Source organism: Ctenocephalides felis, unplaced genomic scaffold (genome assembly GCF_003426905.1).
Source record: "Ctenocephalides felis isolate EL2017-DRISC unplaced genomic scaffold, ASM342690v1 CF-g0.4_SCAFFOLD_01170, whole genome shotgun sequence".
NCBI lineage: Eukaryota > Metazoa > Arthropoda > Insecta > Siphonaptera > Pulicidae > Ctenocephalides > Ctenocephalides felis.
Genome location: NW_020537324.1, coordinates 59,268,160 through 59,294,377, shown reverse-complemented (window position 1 = coordinate 59,294,377; position 26,218 = coordinate 59,268,160). Strand labels below are relative to the sequence as shown.

The following is a 26,218-nucleotide window of genomic DNA, read 5'->3' as shown; positions in this document are numbered from 1 at the left end:
GTATTTGTGTATATAATAGTAAAAGAGTATATAATAGTGTTTGTAAGTATAATATAATACGTCACTGAGTAATAGTATTTGTGTATATAATAGTAAAAGAGTATATAATAGTGTTCGTAAATATAATATAGTACGTCAATGAGTAATAGTATTTGTGTATATAATAGTAAAAGAGTATATAATAGTGTTTGTAAATATAATATAGTACGTCAATAAGTAATAATAGTATTTGTGTATATAATAGTAGAAGAGTATATAATAGTGTTTGTAAATATAATATAGTACGTCAATGAGTAATAGTATTTGTGTATATAATAGTAAAAGAGTATATAATAGTGTTTGTAAATATAATATAGTACGTCAATGAGTAATAGTATTTGTGTATATAATAGAAAAAGAGTATATAATAGTGTTTGTAAATATAATATAGTACGTCAATGAATAATAGTATTTGTGTAGATAATAGTAAAAGAGTATATAATAGTGTTTGTAAATATAATATAGTACGTCAATGAGTAATAGTATTTGTGTATATAATAGTACGAGAGTATATAACCATGTTTGTAAATATAATATAGTACGTCAATGAGTAATAGTATTTGTGTATATAATAGTAAAAGCGTATATAATAGTGTTTGTAAGTATAATATAGTACGTCAATGAGTAATAGTATTTGTGTATATAATAGTACGAGAGTATATAACCATGTTTGTAAATATAATATAGTACGTCAATGAGTAATAGTATTTGTGTATATAATAGTAAAAGAGTATATAATAGTGTTCGTAAATATAATATAGTACGTCAATGAGTAATAGTATTTGTGTATATAATAGTAAAAGAGTATATAATAGTGTTTGTAAATATAATATAGTACGTCAATGAGTAATAGTATTTGTGTATATAATAGTAAAAGAGTATATAATAGTGTTTGTAAATATAATATAGTACGTCAATGAGTAATAGTATTTGTGTATATAATAGAAAAAGAGTATATAATAGTGTTTGTAAATATAATATAGTACGTCAATGAATAATAGTATTTGTGTATATAATAGTAAAAGAGTATATAATAGTGTTTGTAAATATAATATAGTACGTCAATGAGTAATAGTATTTGTGTATATAATAGTACGAGAGTATATAACCATGTTTGTAAATATAATATAGTACGTCAATGAGTAATAGTATTTGTGTATATAATAGTAAAAGAGTATATAATAGTGTTTGTAAGTATAATATAATACGTCACTGAGTAATAGTATTTGTGTATATAATAGTAAAAGAGTATATAATAGTGTTTGTAAATATAATATAGTACGTCAATGAGTAATAGTATTTGTGTATATAATAGAAAAAGAGTATATAATAGTGTTTGTAAATATAATATAGTACGTCAATAAGTATAATAGTATTTGTGTATATAATAGTAAAAGAGTATATAATAGTGTTTGTAAATATAATATAGTACGTCAATGAGTAATAGTATTTGTGTATATAATAGTACGAGAGTATATAACCATGTTTGTAAATATAATATAGTACGTCAATGAGTAATAGTATTTGTGTATATAATAGTAAAAGCGTATATAATAGTATAATATAATATACTATAACTGTATAATATAATATACTATAACTAATATAGTATACTATAATATAATATAGTACGTCAATGAGTAATAGTATTTGTGTATATAATAGTAAAGAGTATATAATAGTGTTTGTAAATATAATATAGTACGTCAATGAGTAATAGTATTTGTGTATATAATAGTAAAAGAGTATATAATAGTGTTTGTAAATATAATATAGTACGTCAATTAATAATAGTATTTGTGTATATAATAGTAAAAGAGTATATAATAGTGTTTGTAAATATAATATAGTACGTCAATGAGTAATAGTATTTGTGTATATAATAGTACGAGAGTATATAACCATGTTTGTAAATATAATATAGTACGTCAATGAGTAATAGTATTTGTGTATATAATAGTAAAAGAGTATATAATAGTGTTTGTAAATATAATATAGTACGTCAATGAGTAATAGTATTTGTGTATATAATAGTAAAAGAGTATATAATAGTGTTTGTAAATATAATATAGTACGTCAATGAGTAATAGTATTTGTGTATATAATAGTAAAAGAGTATATAATAGTGTTCGTAAATATAATATAGTACGTCAATGAGTAATAGTATTTGTGTATATAATAGTAAAAGAGTATATAATAGTGTTTGTAAATATAATATAGTACGTCAATAAGTAATAATAGTATTTGTGTATATAATAGTAGAAGAGTATATAATAGTGTTTGTAAATATAATATAGTACGTCAATGAGTAATAGTATTTGTGTATATAATAGTAAAAGAGTATATAATAGTGTTTGTAAATATAATATAGTACGTCAATGAGTAATAGTATTTGTGTATATAATAGTAAAAGAGTATATAATAGTGTTTGTAAATATAATATAGTACGTCAATGAGTAATAGTATTTGTGTATATAATAGTAAAAGAGTATATAATAGTGTTTGTAAATATAATATAGTACGTCAATGAGTAATAGTATTTGTGTATATAATAGTACGAGAGTATATAACCATGTTTGTAAATATAATATAGTACGTCAATGAGTAATAGTATTTGTGTATATAATAGTAAAAGAGTATATAATAGTGTTTGTAAATATAATATAGTACGTCAATGAGTAATAGTATTTGTGTATATAATAGTACGAGAGTATATAACCATGTTTGTAAATATAATATAGTACGTCAATGAGTAATAGTATTTGTGTATATAATAGTAAAAGAGTATATAATAGTGTTTGTAAATATAATATAGTACGTCAATGAGTAATAGTATTTGTGTATATAATAGTAAAAGAGTATATAATAGTGTTTGTAAATATAATATAGTACGTCAATGAGTAATAGTATTTGTGTATATAATAGTAAAAGAGTATATAATAGTGTTTGTAAATATAATATAGTACGTCAATGAGTAATAGTATTTGTGTAGATAATAGTAAGAGTATATAATAGTGTTTGTAAATATAATATAGTACGTCAATGAGTAATAGTATTTGTGTATAATAGTACGAGAGTATATAACCATGTTTGTAAATATAATATAGTACGTCAATGAGTAATAGTATTTGTGTATATAATAGTAAAAGAGTATATAATAGTGTTTGTAAATATAATATAGTACGTCAATGAGTAATAGTATTTGTGTATATAATAGTAAAAGAGTATATAATAGTGTTTGTAAATATAATATAGTACGTCAATGAGTAATAGTATTTGTGTATATAATAGTAAAGAGTATATAATAGTGTTTGTAAATATAATATAGTACGTCAATGAGTAATAGTATTTGTGTATATAATAGTACGAGAGTATATAACCATGTTTGTAAATATAATATAGTACGTCAATGAGTAATAGTATTTGTGTATATAATAGTAAGAGTATATAATAGTGTTTGTAAATATAATATAGTACGTCAATGAGTAATAGTATTTGTGTATATAATAGTACGAGAGTATATAACCATGTTTGTAAATATAATATAGTACGTCAATGAGTAATAGTATTTGTGTATATAATAGTAAAAGAGTATATAATAGTGTTTGTAAATATAATATAGTACGTCAATGAGTAATAGTATTTGTGTATATAATAGTAAAAGAGTATATAATAGTGTTTGTAAATATAATATAGTACGTCAATGAGTAATAGTATTTGTGTATATAATAGTAAAAGAGTATATAATAGTGTTTGTAAATATAATATAGTACGTCAATGAGTAATAGTATTTGTGTATATAATAGTAAAAGAGTATATAATAGTGTTTGTAAATATAATATAGTACGTCAATGAGTAATAGTATTTGTGTATATAATAGTAAAAGAGTATATAATAGTGTTTGTAAATATAATATAGTACGTCAATGAGTAATAGTATTTGTGTATATAATAGTAAAGAGTATATAATAGTGTTTGTAAATATAATATAGTACGTCAATGAGTAATAGTATTTGTGTATATAATAGTAAAAGAGTATATAATAGTGTTTTTAAATATAATATAGTACGTCAATGAGTAATAGTATTTGTGTATATAATAGTAAAAGAGTATATAATAGTGTTTGTAAATATAATATAGTACGTCAATGAGTAATAGTATTTGTGTATATAATAGTACGAGAGTATATAATATGTTTGTAAATATAATATAGTACGTCAATGAGTATAGTATTTGTGTATATAATAGTAAAAGAGTATATAATAGTGTTTGTAAATATAATATAGTACGTCAATGAGTAATAGTATTTGTGTATATAATAGTACGAGAGTATATAACCATGTTTGTAAATATAATATAGTACGTCAATGAGTAATAGTATTTGTGTATATAATAGTAAAAGAGTATATAATAGTGTTTGTAAATATAATATAGTACGTCAATGAGTAATAGTATTTGTGTATATAATAGTAAAAGAGTATATAATAGTGTTTGTAAATATAATATAGTACGTCAATGAATAATAGTATTTGTGTATATAATAGTAAAGAGTATAAATAGTGTTTGTAAATATAATATAGTACGTCAATGAGTAATAGTATTTGTGTATATAATAGTACGAGAGTATATAAACATGTTGTAAATATAATATAGTACGTCAATGAGTAATAGTATTTGTGTATATAATAGTAAAAGCGTATATAATAGTGTTTGTAAGTATAATATATACGTCATGAGTAATAGTATTTGTGTATATAATAGTAAAAGAGTATATAATAGTGTTGTAAATATAATATAGTACGTCAATGAGTAATAGTATTTGTGTATATAATAGTAAAAGAGTATATAATAGTGTTGTAAATATAATATAGTACGTCAATGAGTAATAGTATTTGTGTATATAATAGTAAAAGAGTATATAATAGTGTTCGGAAATATAATATAGTACGTCAATGAGTAATAGTATTGTGTATATAATAGTAAAAGAGTATATAATAGTGTTCGTAAATATAAATATAGTACGTCAATGAGTAATAGTATTTGTGTATATAATAGTAAAAGAGTATATAATAGTGTTTGTAAATATAATATAGTACGTCAATGAGTAATAGTATTTGTGTATATAATAGTAAAAGAGTATATAATAGTGTTTGTAAATATAATATAGTACGTCAATGAGTAATAGTATTTGTGTATATAATAGAAAAAGAGTATATAATAGTGTTTGTAAATATAATATAGTACGTCAATGAATAATAGTATTTGTGTATATAATAGTAAAAGAGTATATAATAGTGTTTGTAAATATAATATAGTACGTCAATGAGTAATAGTATTTGTGTATATAATAGTACGAGAGTATATAAACCATGTTTGTAAATATAATATAGTACGTCAATGAGTAATAGTATTTGTGTATATAATAGTAAAAGAGGTATATAATAGTGTTTGTAAGTATAATATAATACGTCACTGAGTAATAGTATTTGTGTATATATAGTAAAAGAGTATATAATAGTGTTTGTAAATATAATATAGTACGTCAATGAGTAATAGTATTTGTGTATATAATAGTAAAAGAGTATATAATAGTGTTTGTAAATATAATATAGTACGTCAATAAGTAATAATAGTATTTGTGTATATAATAGTAAAAGAGTATATAATAGTGTTTGTAAATATAATATAGTACGTCAATGAGTAATAGTATTTGTGTATATAATAGTACGAGAGTATATAACCATGTTTGTAAATATAATATAGTACGTCAATGAGTAATAGTATTTGTGTATATAATAGTAAAAGCGTATATAATAGTATAATATATAATCATAACTATAATAACTGATAATATATACTATAAAACTAATATAGTATTACTATAATATAATATAGTACGTCAATGAGTAATAGTATTTGTGTATATAATAGTAAAAGAGTATATAATAGTGTTTGTAAATATAATATAGTACGTCAATGAGTAATAGTATTTGTGTATATAATAGAAAAAGAGTATATAATAGTGTTTGTAAATATAATATAGTACGTCAATTAATAATAGTATTTGTGTATATAATAGTAAAAGAGTATATAATAGTGTTTGTAAATATAATATAGTACGTCAATGAGTAATAGTATTTGTGTATATAATAGTACGAGAGTATATAACCATGTTTGTAAATATAATATAGTACGTCAATGAGTAATAGTATTTGTGTATATAATAGTAAAAGAGTATATAATAGTGTTTGTAAATATAAATATAGTACGTCAATGAGTAATAGTATTTGTGTATATAATAGTAAAAGAGTATATAATAGTGTTTGTAATATAATATATACGTCACTGAGTAATAGTATTTGTGTATATAATAGTAAAAGAGTATATAATAGTGTTCGTAAATATAATATAGTACGTCAATGAGTAATAGTATTTGTGTATATAATAGTAAAAGAGTATATAATAGTGTTTGTAAATATAATATAGTACGTCAATAAGTAATAATAGTATTTGTGTATATAATAGTAAAAGAGTATATAATAGTGTTTGTAAATATAATATAGTACGTCAATGAGTAATAGTATTTGTGTATATAATAGTAAAAGAGTATATAATAGTGTTTGTAAATATAATATAGTACGTCAATGAGTAATAGTATTTGTGTATATAATAGAAAAAGAGTATATAATAGTGTTTGTAAATATAATATAGTAGGTCAATGAATAATAGTATTTGTGTATATAATAGTAAAAGAGTATATAATAGTGTTTGTAAATATAATATAGTACGTCAATGAGTAATAGTATTTGTAAATATAATATAGTACGTCAATGAGTAATAGTATTTGTGTATATAATAGTACGAGAGTATATAACCATGTTTGTAAATATAATATAGTACGTCAATGAGTAATAGTATTTGTGTATATAATAGTAAAAGAGTATATAATAGTGTTAGTAAATATAATCTAGTACGTCAATGAGTAATAGTATTTGTGTATATAATAGTACGAGAGTATATAATAGTGTTTGTAAATATAATATAGTACGTCAATGAATAATAGTATTTGTTATATAATAGTAAAAGAGTATATAATAGTGTTTGTAAATATAATATAGTACGTCAATGAATAATAGTATTTGTGTATATAATAGTAAAAGAGTATATAATAGTGTTTGTAAATATAATATAGTACGTCAATGAGTAATAGTATTGTGTATATAATAGTACGAGAGTATATAACCATGTTGTAAATATAATATAGTACGTCAATGAGTAATAGTATTTGTGTATATAATAGTAAAAGCGTATATAATAGTATAATATAATATACTATAACTGTATAAAATATAATATAATATAAAACTAAATATAGTATACTATAATATAATATAGTACGTCAATGAATAATAGTATTTGTGTGTATATAATAGTAAAAGAGTATATAATAGTGTTCGTAAATATAATATAGTACGTCAATGAGTAATAGTATTGTGTATATAATAGTAAAAGAGTATATAATAGTGTTTGTAAATATAATATAGTACGTCAATGAGTAATAGTATTTGTGTATATAATAGTAAAAGCGTATATAATAGTGTTTGTAAATATAATATAGTACGTCAATGAGTAATAGTATTTGTGTATATAATAGTAAAAGAGTATATAATAGTGTTCGTAAATATAATATAGTACGTCAATGAGTAATAGTATTTGTGTATATAATAGTAAAGAGTATATAATAGTGTTTGTAAATATAATATAGTACGTCAATGAGTAATAGTATTGTGTATATAATAGTAAAAGAGTATAAATAGTGTTTGTAAATATAATATAGTACGTCAATGAGTAATAGTATTTGTGTATATAATAGTAAAGAGTATATAATAGTGTTCGTAAATATAATATAGTACGTCAATGAGTAATAGTATTTGTGTATATAATAGTAAAAGAGTATATAATAGTGTTCGTAAATATAATATAGTACGTCAATGAGTAATAGTATTTGTGTATATAATAGTAAAAGAGTATATAATAGTGTTTGTAAATATAATATAGTACGTCAATGATAATAGATTTGTGTATATAATAGTAAAAGAGTATATAATAGTGTTTGTAAATAATATAGTACGTCAATGAGTAATAGTATTTGGTATATAATAGTAAAAGAGTATTAATAGTGTTTGTAAATATAATATAGTACGTCAATGAATAATAGTATTTGTGTATATAATAGTAAAAGAGTATATAATAGTGTTGTAAATATAATATAGTACGTCAATGAGTAATAGTATTTGTGTATATAATAGTAAAAGAGTATATAATATGTTTGTAAAATAATATAGTACGTCAATGAGTAATAGTATTTGTGTGTATATAATAGTAAAAGAGTATATAATAGTGTTTGTAATATAATATAGTACGTCAATGAGTAATAGTATTTGTGTATATAATAGTAAAAGAGTATATAATAGTGTTTGTAAAATATAATATAGTACGTCAATGAGTAATAGTATTTGTGTATATAATAGTAAAAGAGTATATAATAGTGTTGTAAATATAATATAGTACGTCAATGAGTAATAGTATTTGTGTATATAATAGTAAAAGAGTATATAATAGTGTTTGTAAATATAATATAGTACGTCAATGAGTAATAGTATTTGTGTATATAATAGTAAAAGAGTATATAATAGTGTTCGTAAATATAATATAGTACGTCAATGAGTAATAGTATTGTGTATATAAAGTAAAAGAGATAATAGTGTTTGTAAATATAATATAGTACGTCAATGAGTAATAGTATTTGTGTATATAATAGTAAAAGAGTATATAATAGTGTTTGTAAATATAATATAGTACGTCAATGAGTAATAGTATTATGTATATAATAGTACGAGAGTATATAACCATGTTTGTAAATATAATATAGTACGTCAATGAGTAATAGTATTTGTGTATATAATAGTAAAAGCGTATATAATAGTGTTTGTAAATATAATATAATACGTCAATGAGTAATAGTATTTGTGTATATAATAGTAAAAGAGTATATAATAGTGTTTGTAAATATAATATAGTACGTCAATGAGTAATAGTATTTGTGTATATAATAGTAAAAGAGTATATAATAGTGTTTGTAAATATAATATAGTACGTCAATGAATAATAGTATTTGTGTATATATAATAGTAAAAGAGTATATAATAGTGTTTGTAAATATAATATAGTACGTCAATGAGTAATAGTATTTGTGTATATAATAGTACGAGAGTATATAACCATGTTTGTAAATATAATATAGTACGTCAATGAGTAATAGTATTTGTGTATATAATAGTAAAAAGCGTATATATAGTATAATATAATATACTATAACTGTATAATATAATATACTATAACTAATATAGTTACTATAATATAATATAGTACGTCAATGAGTAATAGTTTTGTGTATATAATAGTAAAAGAGTATATAATAGTGTTTGTAAATATAATATAGTACGTCAATGAGTAATAGTATTTGTGTATATAATAGTAAAAGAGTATATAATAGTGTTTGTAAATATAATATAGTACGTCAATTAATAATAGTATTTGTGTATATAAGTAAAAGAGTATATAATAGTGTTTGTAAATATAATATAGTACGTCAATGAGTAATAGTATTTTGTATATAATAGTACGAGAGTATATAACCATGTTTGTAAATATAATATAGTACGTCAATGAGTAATAGTATTTGTGTATATAATAGTAAAAGAGTATATAATAGTATAATATAATATACTATAACTGTATAATATAATATACTATAACTAATATAGTATACTATAATATAATATAGTACGTCAATGAGTAATAGTATTTGTGTATATAATAGTAAAAGAGTATATAATAGTGTTTGTAAATATAATATAGTACGTCAATGAGTAATAGTATTTGTGTATATAATAGAAAAAGAGTATATAATAGTGTTTGTAAATATAATATAGTACGTCAATGAATAATAGTATTTGTGTATATAATAGTAAAGAGTATATAATAGTGTTTGTAAATATAATATAGTACGTCAATGAGTAATAGTATTTGTGTATATAATAGTACGAGAGTATATAACCATGTTTGTAAATATAATATAGTACGTCAATGAGTAATAGTTTGTGTATATAATAGTAAAAGAGTATATAATAGTGTTTGTAAATATAATATAGTACGTCAATGAGTAATAGTATTTGTGTATATATAATAGTAAAAGAGTATATAATAGTGTTTGTAAGTATAATATAATACGTCAATGAGTAATAGTATTTGTGTATATAATAGTAAAAGAGTATATAATAGTGTTCGTAAATATAATATAGTACGTCAATGAGTAATAGTATTTGTGTATATAATAGTAAAAGAGTATTAAATGTTTGTAAATATAATATAGTACGTCAATAAGTAAAATAGTATTGTGTATATAATAGTAAAAGAGTATATAATAGTGTTTGTAAATATAATATAGTACGTCAATGAGTAATAGTATTTGTGTATATAATAGTAAAAGAGTATATAATAGTGTTTGTAAATATAATATAGTACGTCAATGAGTAATAGTATTTGTGTATATAATAGTAAAAGAGTATATAATAGGTTTGTAAATATATATAGTACGTCAATGAATAATAGTATTTGTGTATATAATAGTAAAAGAGTATATAATAGTGTTTGTAAATATAATATAGTACGTCAATGAGTAATAGTATTTGTGTATATAATAGTACGAGAGTATATAACCATGTTTGTAAATATAATATAGTACGTCAATGAGTAATAGTATTTGTGTATATAATAGTAAAAGAGTATATAATAGTGTTTGTAAGTATAATATAATACGTCACTGAGTAATAGTATTTGTGTATATAATAGTACGAGAGTATATAACCATGTTTGTAAATATAATATAGTACGTCAATGAGTAATAGTATTTGTGTATATAATAGTAAAAGAGTATATAATAGTGTTCGTAAATATAATATAGTACGTCAATGAGTAATAGTATTTGTGTATATAATAGTAAAAGAGTATATAATAGTGTTTGTAAATATAATATAGTACGTCAATAAGTAATAATAGTATTTGTGTATATAATAGTAAAAGAGTATATAATAGTGTTTGTAAATATAATATAGTACGTCAATGAGTAATAGTATTTGTGTATATAATAGTAAAAGAGTATATAATAGTGTTTGTAAATATAATATAGTACGTCAATGAGTAATAGTATTTGTGTATATAATAGTAAAAGAGTATATAATAGTGTTCGTAAATATAATATAGTACGTCAATGAGTAATAGTATTTGTGTATATAATAGTAAAAGAGTATAATAGTGTTTGTAAATATAATATAGTACGTCAATGAGTAATAGTATTTGTGTATATAATAGTAAAAGAGTATATAATAGTGTTTGTAAATATAATATAGTACGTCATGAGTAAAGTATTTGTATGTATTAATAGTACGAGAGTATATAACCATGTTGTAAATATAATATAGTACGTCAATGAGTAATAGTATTTGTGTATATAAAGTATAAGAGTATATAATAGTGTTGTAAATATAATATAGTACGTCAATGAGTAATAGTATTTGTGTATATAATAGTACGAGAGTATAACCATGTTTGTAAATATAATATAGTACGTCAATGAGTAATAGTATTTGTGTATATTAATAGTACGAGAGTATATAACCATGTTTGTTAATATAATATTATTACGTCAATGAGTAATAGTATTTGTGTATTAATAGTACGAGAGTATATAACCATGTTCGTAAATATAATATAGTACGTCAATGAGTAATAGTATTTGTGTACATAATAGTACGAGAGTATATAACCATGTTTGTAAATATAATATAGTACGTCAATGAGTAATAGTATTTGTGTATTAATAGTACGAGAGTATATAACCATGTTTGTGAATATAATATAGTACGTCAATGAGTAATAGTATTTGTGTACATAATAGTACGAGAGTATATAACCATGTTTGTAAATATAATATAGTACGTCAATGAGTAATAGTATTTGTGTACATAATAGTACGAGAGTATATAACCATGTTTGTAAATATAATATAGTACGTCAATGAGTAATAGTATTTGTGTATTAATAGTACGAGAGTATATAACCATGTTCGTAAATATAATATAGTACGTCAATGAGTAATAGTATTTGTGTATATAATAGTAAAAGAGTATATAATAGTGTTTGTAAATATAATATAGTACGTCAATGAGTAATAGTATTTGTGTATATAATAGTAAAAGAGTATATAATAGTGTTTGTAAATATAATATAGTACGTCAATGAGTAATAGTATTTGTGTATATAATAGAAAAAGAGTATATAATAGTGTTTGTAAATATAATATAGTACGTCAATGAGTAATAGTATTTGTAAATATAATATAGTACGTCAATGAGTAATAGTATTTGTGTATATAATAGTACGAGAGTATATAACCATGTTTGTAAATATAATATAGTACGTCAATGAGTAATAGTATTTGTGTATATAATAGTAAAAGAGTATATAATAGTGGTTGTAAATATAATATAGTACGTCAATGAGTAATAGTATTTGTGTATATAATAGTAAAAGAGTATATAATAGTGTTTGTAAATATAATATAGTACGTCAATGAGTAACAGTATTTGTGTATATAATAGTAAAAGAGTATATAATAGTGTTAGTAAATATAATCTAGTACGTCAATGAGTAATAGTATTTGTGTATATAATAGTACGAGAGTATATAATAGTGTTTGTAAATATAATATAGTACGTCAATGAGTAATAGTATTTGTGTATATAATAGTACGAGAGTATATAGCCATGTTTGTAAATATATTATAGTATGTCAATGAGTAATAGTATTTGTGTATTATTAGTACGAGAGTATATAACAATGTTTGTAAATATAATATAGTACGTCAATGAGTAATAGTATTTGTGTACATAATAGTACGAGAGTATATAACCATGTTTGTAACTATAATATAGTACGTCAATGAGTTATAGTATTTGTGTATTAATAGTACGAGAGTATATAACCATGTTTGTAAATATAATATAGTACGTCAATGAGTAATAGTATTTGTGTATATAATAGTACGAGAGTATATAACCATGTTTGTAAATATAATATAGTACGTCAATGAGTAATACTATTTGTGTATATAATAGTACGAGAGTATATAACCATGTTTGTAAATATAATATAGTACGTCAATGAGTAATAGTATTTGTGTACATAATAGTACGAGAGTATATAACCATGTTTGTAAATATAATATAGTACGTCAATGAGTAATACTATTTGTGTATAGAATAGTGAAAGAGTATATAATAGAGAAGATCATTGAATTTTAATATATTTACTTTTCTAAGAAGAAGAAGAATATTCGCACATATTTTAAAGCATCCAAACGTGTATTGCAAATACCAACGAGCCAACGTAGAGTTTGAGAAATATGTAATAAAAAAAAATATTAATAGTTGGGGAAATAACAATAATCAATACGGCAAAAAAAATTGAAAGCTAACTTTTCGTTTTGATTCTTTTTTGGATAAAATAGATATATAATGTTGCAGGTCTATAAGGTAGCCACAAACTATCGAAAGGCTATATTTTTGGTGTAACTGTTTGGTCTGAAGTTTATGCCTTTTACAGGTTAGGTTTTATGTGCAAAACGCTCGATCGAATACCAATGGTAATACGTTTGTCATATCAAAGTGGCAACAGAAAGTTGTAGATATGATAAAATTGTAATTAGAAGTTTGTGTCTTTTGGAGATTATATTTTAAAAGTAGATTTAGACCAAAATCTTTTAGAGTAAAAAAGTTCGTGACTACCACTATTGTCACGTCTTTTAAATCAATTTTTGTTTGAGGAAACGTCTACTCCACGATATCAGATTCTAAACAATTTAGAAATCCAACCAAAATCCAATATTACAAATTGCTTTAGCAATTGTAATACCATATTGATTATTTATTCTTGGTTTTGAAATGAATAAATTAATAAAATGATTAAAAACATTATTGTTAAAGAAAAACATTACTTTTTTCTTCTAACTCAAAATTAAATTTTCTTCTAAGTTTAATATTTTACTAAATCTAAGTTTATTAATCTTCCTTCAACGCTTATGTATATTGTATAAAATGACTGCTAGGCGAATTATTTAAGAAATTGTAAAAATAATTATAATAGTTTACAAATTATTATATAGTATAATACAGCATTTTTAACAGATTTCAGTTAAATATATGTAAATAAACGATATATTCAAAATAATATATCATAATAGTATAGGTATATAGTTATTATGAATAGTTTCAGACTTTTAATAATAGTTAATTACTAACCATAGTTAGCGAAAAGATTGCACTGAAATACTAATATGAATATTAATTCTTGCACGTTAATATTTAAAATTGGCGCCGAAATAATTTGAATGAAGTTAGATAGTCAATGTAATAAAATTAGTCCTTTTTAATTAGAACAAAAAGGGTTGTCTTTAAACACGAGTTATATTTAAGTCACAAATAGGTCACATTCCAAACTTTACATATTAAATAATTATGACTTTGTAGAATGACCCATAATTTTATTATATAACGTTGTCGAGACAAACAATATCAACATATATGACCTTTGCTAGGCTTTTCAACCAAGATGAAGTCAATTAATCACGTGATCGATTTTTTAAGGATTATTGGGCCTCCCTCTGCCTTGGTGATACGTCGTGATATTTAAATTGGCCCTCTTGTATTTTTAGTTACGAACTAATTTTTTGAATTTACAAAAAAATCTTTTTTTCTGAAAAATTAGATAAAAAATAAATACACGTAATATAGCTAGACCCCTTCCTCTCCTGCATGATTTTTCGTGATTTCTTATCAAACCCCCCTTCCCCCTAAAAGCCACAAATGATTAATGGACGCCCCCTAAAATAAAATTTTTCATACAGAGAATAGGACGGGGTGACTTGAGGCTCACATTCATTAATATCAGAAAAATGGTTTAAGGAAAATTTTTAGTTTGCCATTTGCATATAAAAGCTTATAATTATTGACATTTTGTTTCCATAACTTTTTCGGAAGTAGAACAAAAATTCGGCCATAGAGGGTCAAGATGAGTATTTTTTGTATTATTGTTGTAAGTATAAATATAAATAAAAGTACTATAAGTATAAATAAAAAATAATGTATGCATATAAGCATATGGTTATATAAACAATGTACTTATGATTTATTCAAATACATTAAAGGGCATCCATTAATCACGTGATAGATTTTTTAAGGAATTTTGGACCTCCCATTACCTTTATTGATCCGTGGTAATATTCATAATTACCGCCCTCCCCCACCAAACATCACGTGTATTTAAATATACGAGAAAAAATTGTAAATTTTTTGATTTTTTAAAAAAAATTCAGGTAAAAAATAAATACACGTGATATTTTTCTATACCCCTCTCTCCCCCACGTGATATTTCGTAATTTTTTATCAAACCCCCTCTCTCCCCCTAAAAACCTCATGTGATTAATGGACGCCCCTTAATAAAAATCATTTGAATCTCCTAAGATTCAATCCAAGTATGAAGCTAAAACTATGGACTCTATCTCTTGTACAATTTAACTATTGAATCATGTACAAAAACCAATAACCAAGCCAATCTCGGAATCATCTACTATAATAATTGCAAATTCATATAGAATAATACAAATCTTTAGTTAACAATGATACACTTCATTTTCTTGAAGAGTACCCTGACACCCTGGACTATAATGGCGTCTCCGATGGGGGCTACTTAAGAATTCGTAACAATATATAGTAATACAATATAGTGAAATGATTTTTGTAAAATAACTATGTATTACACATACCTTTAAACTATTTAGCCAAGAGAATAAGACTTCCAATTATTAATCCAGGAAATTTGATCACAAATCATATAAGATCACCCTGTGATTCCAACTATATCATGGATGACACTATACATAACCTCAAACACAAAACTGTTAAATAACAAAGTTTCAACTTATTCACAGACTTATTTACACTGAACAATTGAAAATAGTAAAAATCCCATATATTTTAGCACTATTTGTAGAACAAATCACTTTTTTATGATTAAACACATTTTAACCGTGTGCACATAACCTCAATAACACACTGTTTGCAAAACTCACAAATCAATCGAAATAAAGTTATCATCCAACTTTAACTATTGCAAGGCACAATATAATAATTAATTAAATATTATAACACTTAATAATCTCTTTAAACTTCTTATTTTACGATATTTTTCTATAAAATCGATACAACGTCTAACGAACGACTGATGGACTGAACTGTCAGATAAAACTGATGCAAGAAATTTCAAAATGTCGTTTGATTAAATGTTTCGCAATTTTATATTTCTCAATGAAGTGGGTCACAAAAACTGATTGAACAAGTTCAGTTTTTGTACCAATATTTAAAATAATGGTTTAAATTTATTAAAAATTAAATTTAAGTATTATGATAATAAAGGCAGTCTAGAAACTAGGAGCATTTAAGATCTTTGAATCTGATTTTTTTTTAATTCTTTCTGTCGCGCTAAGAAGAATATATTTTTTCAAATTGAATTTAGAAATAAATATTTTTATGTCATATAAAGTATACTTTATAGTATCTGACTTATCTAATATTATTAAAATTAAAGCACTATTTGTATCATACCTCTTTTAATTATCACCACAACTAATCTTGATATATTCTAATCAGATTCAAATTCGATTTAGTTTTTTAATATCAATATCAATTCATAAGGTATTTTCAAACCTTCATGAAAGAAGTATTTTTAATATTATTTATAAAAAAAATATATTGTGTATGAGACCATAAAATACTTAAACAATCTCTTCATCCATATGTTTTAAAAGTTTTTTATTATATCTGCACCATACCTCTTCTAATTATGACAACTAATCTTGATATAATCTAATCAGATTACAATTGGCAAATTGTAAATCAGGATTTACTTTTGTGAAATCGTTTTATAAGGTAACTTCAATCCATGAATAATATAAAAAATATATATTATTGTGCATAAGAGCTTATGAATATAAATATTTATAAATATAATCGATGGACCATTTCTTCTTTCGTAGATTAAGTTCGACGGCTGGGTTATGAGCCATTTTTTATTTTTATTATAAATTAATAATATTTAAATAAATATTATATATATAATATTTCAAACTGAAGTTAACTTTAACCGAAATAATAAATATACCAATATTCATAATACATAACTAAAACTAGCAATTTCCATCTGTACAAGTTAATTTTTTCTTATCTTCATTTATGCGATTTTTTGAATAATATTTAATTTTGTATTAACAATTACTCAACAACTTATGTATTATTATAACTATTATATATTCTAACAATTGTTAATTGCATTTTCCTTCTGGAACCAAGTCCTTTTGAAGCTGCTGTGCGAGCTATGTAATAAAATAAATAAATAATAAAATAATAATAAAACGTATATGAAGCGATAGCTTTTGTAAAAATATTCTTTTTAAGATCTAGTTTTTTAGTTATGTTACAATTTTAAATGGTTAAAAATTTTATACAAAATCATTATTGTAACTCAATAAGAAAAGACTATTTATTTAGTTGAAATATTTTCAATTAATTCAACTTATATAAGATTTCTTCTACTTCTAGATAGGCCAAATAGAAAATTACATATCATTTTATAACATTGCATAAATATGCTTGAACAATGTATTGAATAATAAAACATCATTTAATAAACTGTAGCCATTAGGTAATTATCAAACATTTCTCAGAACTGTTTTCAAAATAAAATATAAATTCTATATTTAATGTAAAATATTCAATATTTAACATAAAACATTCAATATTCCGGGCTTTTGTTTTTGAAGATTTAGTTTTTAAGTTGTAGTTGAAGAAAGCTAATATTTCAGCATATATATTTCCTACAAAATTCTGATTGAGCTAGTATGCTAGTTTTTCAGCAAACATGTTCCAACTATCTTCATGATCAAATTCTGATTAATCAGTATTTCAATGTACAAATATATGGAAAATACTTCTTGTCTTGCCTAATTTTTAGTTCCATTTTTTTGATATTGTTCCAATTCCCATACTTGATCCTGTAATTAGAAAAACAATACAAATAATAGAATTATAAAGCATGACTTCTAGATGTAATTTTTTTCCATCGATATTCCATCATCTGAAGAATGTTATACAAAATCAGCTTTCACAATGATCTCAGAAATCAAAAACATCTATCAAATCATTGAGAAAACCAGTTTCGTCAATTGCTGAGAAGAATTCCGCAATGATACACTGAATCTGCAAAATAAAAAGACAATTTAAATAAAAGGCACTAAATAAATAATTTAAGAAAACAAACTAGTATTAAAAACCTATAATTATACAAGTTTTGGATTAGAAAAGCACATAATTTTAAATTAAATGAAATAGTCAATATTTTAATTCTTATGTCAGAAGTGAAAATTCCAGAATATTGAATGTTTTATATTCAATATAGAATCTATATATTTTAATTCTTGTGTGTAAAAAAGGTTGCAAAATATAATTTATTAGATATATAACAATTTATGTTAGTTTAGGAATAGATAATATTATGAAAAATGATCAAATATGAAGCAAAATTATTCAATTCAATCATTTAAATTAAAGAATAAAATACACCTAAGTCTGTTTTTACACGGTCTTTTTGTACACGGTTTTGATATAACACGGTTTGAAAATTGAATATTTTTAAATTTTTTACACGAATTTATTCCATTTAGCACGATTTGAAATTATATGTACCTAAATTTTTTTTGTCAATTTAAATTTTTGCGAAGTATGTTCATATCACAAAAAAGTATTTATGAAAGAAAAAAGTCTGTAACCATCGATAGTATCGATAGTTTGCGAACACTAGCTTAAAGATTTAAGTGAATTCCCCTTTAGCGCGTACAAACAATTTTTACTGGTTTTTTAGCAAATGTGAATAGCACTAATTTAATTCTTGTTCTTAAAAATTCTTGTTTTTCACCAATTTTAATAAGTTTTAGAGATTAGGAACAAATCACCCATTTTTGTATAAGATCAATGTCTTTTTTTACACGTTTTTTTTTTACACGGATTCTTCTGGAACCAATCTCCGTGTAAAAACAGACTTAGGTGTACTTATAACGTTAAGTAACCAATTAAAATTGAAAATGAGTAATAAAAATATCAACCATGTTCATGAATCATATATTGAGACAAAGTAAAAATGAATTTGTTCGCACGAAATTATCAAACTTTAGCTGCATATTTCCAGTTTTTTTTCTATATCACTAATATATAAAACCAAATTCATGCTATATAATAAGAAATTCAAGTATATCATAAAGATGTTTTATGAATACATTTTAAGCAAATATAATTTAAAATGTAGTTATAACTGGTAACTTAAATTGACATCACTTTTTTCCATCATACTTTCCATTAAGAGTCAATCAGAATATGAATTAATATTTTCAGACTATAAGATGATTTTTCATGAATCCTTTTTTCTAATGAGATACCTTCAAATCTTATGGGTCCTCAAATACTGTTTATTTCACATTAACGTTATTATTTGTATTTTATTTATTTTCCTTCCAAAATTTGTTCAGTGGTAATGGCCTGCAAAAAAGTATACTTGCACCGTCATCATCATCCATTTATTCCATGCAGAAAGATTTTGTCCTGGACTTGTTAGTTCATAGATATACCAATAGTATCAAGACTTCCAGTACCTACAATAATTTAAAAAATCGTTATATTTTACAGTAATTAGCAACAATAATTCACATTCTTCTATAAATAAAACCTTTTATTATTATATTTTCAGTTACCTTGTACCCACACTCAATTTGTCTCGTAACTGTATTCTACTTATTAGAATTATAACTGTATAAACTAATTGAAAAATAAAATAATCTCGATACGTAGTTCTAATGGAGGCAGTTCCTGTATCGTTATTAATTAAAGGTATTAGTAAGTACGTGCCATGACGTGCTTTATTGCGTTGCCTATGCAATTAGATGATATATGTTAAATAATTCATTACAACTTGCACTGTAAACTTTTCCTAATGGAATCGTAAATAATCATTATGAATTTTCATTAGCCCGACAGGGAAAAGGCAGTCGAAATAATTGACCCATTGGTGAAGGAAATAATTGGTTTATGAAAACAAATACTGGTGAGCAGAAAATGCATAATATTGCCAAGTAGTATACCATAACTAAAGTCAATAGGTCAAAATATGCAAAAATTTAAATTAATAATAAATGAAATCTGTAATTATACAATCTACCTAAAATCAGTTCTAAAAATTTTCTTAGGTAAAGTAATTCTTAGGTAAATGGAGTGTAGGCAATAAATAAACTCTTAGAAAATGAAACATGAAATCTCAAAATCAAAAGTTCACGTAATGGTAAATGAGCCCATATGAATTTAAGTAAAACTAGTGGTGTGTGGCATCGTGCCTTAAGGTAAATTGGTGAAACTTCCCGTACCAAAAATTGAAATAAAAAAAAACAAGGTTCAGCCGTAAAAAGATTCAATTTGCTTTTACTAAACCAACCAAAAAAATCAATTGATATTTTTAAAATTTTTGAAAAAAAAATGACCTTTTTGAAAAATTTGATATTTTCATACTATGAAATATTTTGAAAATTCTGAAGCAATCGCGATACGTTAGCTGTATAGAAACAAAATATTGAAGCGCGTGGGCGTCGAGTCGCGGTATAAGATATAAACATTGGTACGGAACCCATAGAAAAGTAAACAAAATCTGTTATTATTAAAATACCTATAAAAAATCTGATAATTTGATGTGCATATGTCTAATGATCATTTTTATCAGCCAAATGACTTTTTTTTCACTTTTTTATTGGATCGCCGAAACCGCTAGAACTGCCTTCCCAAAAATTTCACCAGTCCGAACGTTTGAATAAAAAATTGAATTACCGTTTTTGGCACTATTTACCCCGTATCTTCGGAATGGCTGGGCCTGCCTTTGCCAAAAACTAATCAGCAAACCTCTCTATCAATTGGGACCGATTGCTTTTTGAATTATTCAAACCGGTTCATCCATACGCCCGAAAACGTGGACGGAAAATTGTATCCATACATACATACACACACATTCATTTTTTCTAAGGTCTGCCAAAATGTTCAGAAACATCTAAAACGTGAAGATATATAAAAAATTTCAATTTCGATTTTTTGATGATTATAACAACACACCCTACGGAAAGTTAATAAAATAAAAATAATTTCAACGATTTTTCTTACATTAACACCAAAGATTTCTTATTTCAGAAATTCAGACTCTTTTCATGTAATTATAATATTATATTGCTTTAACACATTATCGCAATATCGCAATAGATTGAATTTGTATCAAAAATCATTAGAATCGGTCAATAATATGAATTTTCTATAAAATATTATACACATAAAATTGACTATTAAGTTTTTCTGTGCATAATTTTATTTTCAATCAATAAGTAAAAAGTAAAGTAATTTATATTATATAGAAGATATATAGAAAATATATAGAAGTAAATTATATGTGAATAGATGATGTTGAGTTTGATATATTCAAATATAAATACTATACAACTAATACTTTAATGCTTTTATAGATTCTAATTTAGTTCGACTTAATGGTATTATTGCGCTTGGAAAATTAATTTAATATCATTTTCTATGAGAGTTATATTTAACTATTTGTTCCAAGAATTGGAAAAATGATTTTTCATTTGGAAAACTGCAGAAATGTGTTGGCTTAATGCTGTAGCTAATAATAAAAAATCAATATAATAATATAATATAAATCAATATATTATATATAATTATGTAATTAATTATAATTTACTTAGTTTTACTATTATCATCACTTGTTTGTTAATTAAGCATCCAAGTCATAAATATCATAAAAGTAAAATTATCCCAATATTCACCAAAAAGATAATTTTAATGTAGCTTCAACACTATATTCTACAAAAAGATAATTTTAATTTTTAGGGAAAACTATAATTGATTTTCATTGATTATAAAATTCATAATCAAAGAGTTTGACGACTTGTTTCTTTAACTTAGAAATAAAATTTAACAAAACATTTACCAACAATTTTATTTTCACGAGAAACTGTAATTGATTTTCTTTGATTACAAAAACGCATAATCAAAGATTTATTCCAAATTTCTTCAGAAAAGACAGACAACACGACTAAAATGATGAATTATTTTAAAAATTGTTCGCCAAACTTATATTAAATTTAAAAGTTATTACAAATGTTTAAAAAAAAATCTCGTTTTTAATTAAGTGATTTATTAGTATAATATATTTAAAATATATAAATATATCATTTTTAATTTTTTTTATCACAATCATCCTTATCCAAGTTATTGCACTGTCCACATGTTCACATGCTTTTGTTGAAACACACCACAAGATTCGATTTTCATCTAATATTTGCACATCGCAATTTAGAAAGTTAATTCAACTAATCCATATCTAATTCCATTCAATGAATACCTTTTCTTATTATTTCCAATTGAAAAAGTCATTTGTGAGAAATCACAGTGCACATTTTAATACGTGTTTGTGTGAATAGATACGCCAATAAAATAAGACAAGGTCTCCAAAGCAATTTGCGCATTGTTTATAAGAATAATTTATATTAGGAATATACGTCTTTGGAAAACTCGACGTAATAACCCTCAATGAAACGCAATTGCATCTACACTTGGGCAATATACTCACAAACAGAATATTTTAGACTGGAAACAGAAGGATTTATGTTTGCAAAATCATCATAAAGTTTCCATTCATATCGTACTGCAAAAAATTATTTAGAAATTCATGATGAATTTGAAGAATCATTTCTCGTGATAATTATTGCTTTGTACGGTAAGATTGATCCTATATTTTGTCCCAATTGCAAAAGCACTCATTTTGATCTTTTTGCCAACGTTAAGCTCTCAAAACATATCAATTTGATTTCATGTTTTTTTTTTGAATAAGGGAGACAGTACAAAAATATTAAAACAGTATACAGAATTATAACTAATGTTATTGATTTAGATTCTAATTCTTCATGAAATATTGTTTACCTAAATTCATAAAAATCTCTATTTATCTAAATGTAGGTGCAATTCAAACAATATTAATAAGTATACAGTTACCTTAAACTTACTTTTTAACAAATCTAAACAAAATATTCATTCATATGAAATATTTGACAAAAACTGGAATATATACAATGTGAGACGAGTGAGCAAATAGAATTATTTCTTACAAAATTTGTAATTTATAAAAAAAATATAGTTCGACAATAATAAAAGATAAAAATGAAAACTATAGAGTAAAAGAAAGGTTATAACTTATATTGATTTTCACATAGATTTATTTAGTATTAAAATTCCGAAGAAGAAGTTTATGTTTTCGCCAGAAAATCTAATTCGCTAATTTCATGTTGTCTTGACCTTTTAAGCCATTCCAAATCGTTTGACACCATAATTACAAAAAATATGTGTTTATGTAAAAAGGCCAAAATCTAACCTATCGACGTTTTCTCAAAAAGGGCTGTATCAATTTTAAAATATTAAGAACAATTTGATGGAACTCGATTAGTTCTGTGAAACTATCATCTGGGCCAACCTCTTGATAATTAGCAAATATGTGCTAAAATTTGCGTCAACGTTTCAGTAAAAAAAATTAAACTGTTAAAAAAATTCAAAAATAATATGAGTCGCAAATCACTGACTATTTTTTGGTAAAGATCCACCGGATCATTTCTTCGTGAAACGTTAAAGATAGTATAAATAAGAGTTCAAAAGACCGTAATATAAATAAGATACTAAAGACCTGCAAAAAGTAGCTCAATTATAAAAATTGATCAAAATTTGGAGAAATACAAAGTGTATGTCCTAAGCGCGTATGTGCTCACATTTAAGTATGCAACTTGAATTTTTATAATTAAACTACTTCTCATAGGCCTATAATATTTTATGGGGTTCGGTTTGACTATCAAATCTTTCACTATGTGAAGTTTCATAAAAATATAAGGTTAATATTTACAAGTATCAGGAAGTTTTTGTGATAAAATTCTTCTTGCACCTAGTTTAATAATAAATATATTAGTTAGTATATCTGCGGATGGCATAACTTTAGAAATATATAATCTATATTTAAAAAATCGTCAAAAAAAGTTTCATAACACTTTTTTACAAGAAAACGCCCCGGCCTAATAATAAATAAATAATAATAATAATCAGCTAATCAGCACGATTCCCAAATATCTTTCGAACGGTTTTTGAATTTTCAAAATCATTTCACAATTGCGGGCTAAAACGTGTACGAAAAAATTTTCACTTTTCTGCTATTTATAAAGAAACGGCTTGGCCGATCGTTGCACAAAACTGATGAACGCTAGTCCTCATCGAGACACATCGAATGGCTTTTAAATTTTTGAAATCGGTCCAGCCGTTTTTGGGAAAATGTCGATTTACAGCAAAAAATCTGTTCACATACACACACACACATACTTTTTCGAAATTTGGTCTTATTCGATTCAGAATGGCTTGAAACGTCGAGAAAACATAAAATTAGCGAATCGGATTTTTTTATGAAAACATAAACTTCTCCTTCGGGAAGTTAATTATTACACAGAAACATCAAATATTTATCAAGCTACTACATTATTATTTTTACGATTTTTCTTCATATAATTCTCAGAACAAAGTTTTCCTAAATCATAAATATGCTGTGAACTACATCTGGCAAACATCATTTATTTCGTTAAAAATCTACAAACTGACTAATTGACTTACTTCTGATCTGGCAATTACATTACATCTGGCAAACAACATTTATTTTGTAAAATAAAAATAATAAATAATGAAATAAAAATAAAATAAATAATGAAATAAAATTTTAAAAATTCCTAAATAAGTCTAATTGACTTACTTCTGATCCAATTCTTCATAGATCGAGTATAGTAGGTAGTATTCTTCTGGGTTTATTAATAAACTGGTGTTCTCCTAAACGGAAATCGTCTCATCCACCTACGTCTCGTCGGAATGTTTATGCATACTATACTAATTATGGACGCGGAATTCCGAGCGAACGACGAACTACAATAAATAAATTCGAGACGAAGAAACCGATGTAGGGCAGTTCATTTTAAGAACGCCATTGGATGTTGATGTTGATACGATACACAGGACTGAACGATTCGGTCGTAGGAAACATAAATTTGATATTGTTGTTTACAATAATAAGATTTAGATGGATAATAGACCGAATCGTAGAATTTCTGAATTTGTTGAATGTTGAAGCTTTAATAAATCACGGTGACTTACTCGCACCAGGTTCTACTTTTATGCTGATTTGCTGACCAGAAATTTTATGAGCAATTATGAAACTCAGAGTAATATGAATAGAAAATGAGTTTATAATTGATTAAAAGCTTTTCTTGTTTTTTTTTTAATATTTCATCATACAATACCAAAACTACGTCTCGTTAGTAGCCAACCTTCAACTGGTAAAATTGGAAAAATTGGTTGGAATTGGAAAAATACATTTTTGGTATTGGTTTTTGTAAATTGAACATAAGGTATTCTACGCAAAATATTTCTAAGGATTTGTGGAAACATTTACATAACTGCTAATAGAATGTAATCACGATAAAAGCAATTCGCTTTGTTTCTTGCATTTAAAATAATTGCATCTAGATATTTCAGAAATATCACATTTCCAATTTAGGATCGTTGATTATATGTAATTACTTGACTTTATAAAACTGATAAACTTTGTAAAACTATGTCAGGAGCATAGCTCTGTACTAATCAGAGACAAGGACTCTATGAAAAGCCGACAAAAACTATCTGCACTGTTTTGAAATGAGGCAATGTAAAAGTGCTGAAAAGAGTGGGCCAAAAAAGAACTCTACTGAGTACCGACCTGATAAGGAAACTGGATCGGACCCATTCTGCAAAAAGAGTGCCTCCTACACCACGTCGTCGAAGGTCAAATAGAAGTAC

At 24.0% G+C, this 26,218-nt stretch overlaps 1 protein-coding gene across 1 annotated transcript in view; it reads right to left on the bottom strand.

Annotated features, from left to right (window-relative positions):
* LOC113367454 (N-acetylneuraminate 9-O-acetyltransferase-like) overlaps positions 1-26,218 on the bottom strand; it is an 81,138-nt gene that overhangs the window by 53,446 nt on the left and 1,474 nt on the right. The window contains exon 2 of the mRNA XM_026609062.1: positions 15,982-16,010. Coding sequence (XP_026464847.1) covers positions 15,982-16,010 — 29 coding nt within the window. The remainder of the gene's footprint in view (positions 1-15,981; positions 16,011-26,218) is intronic.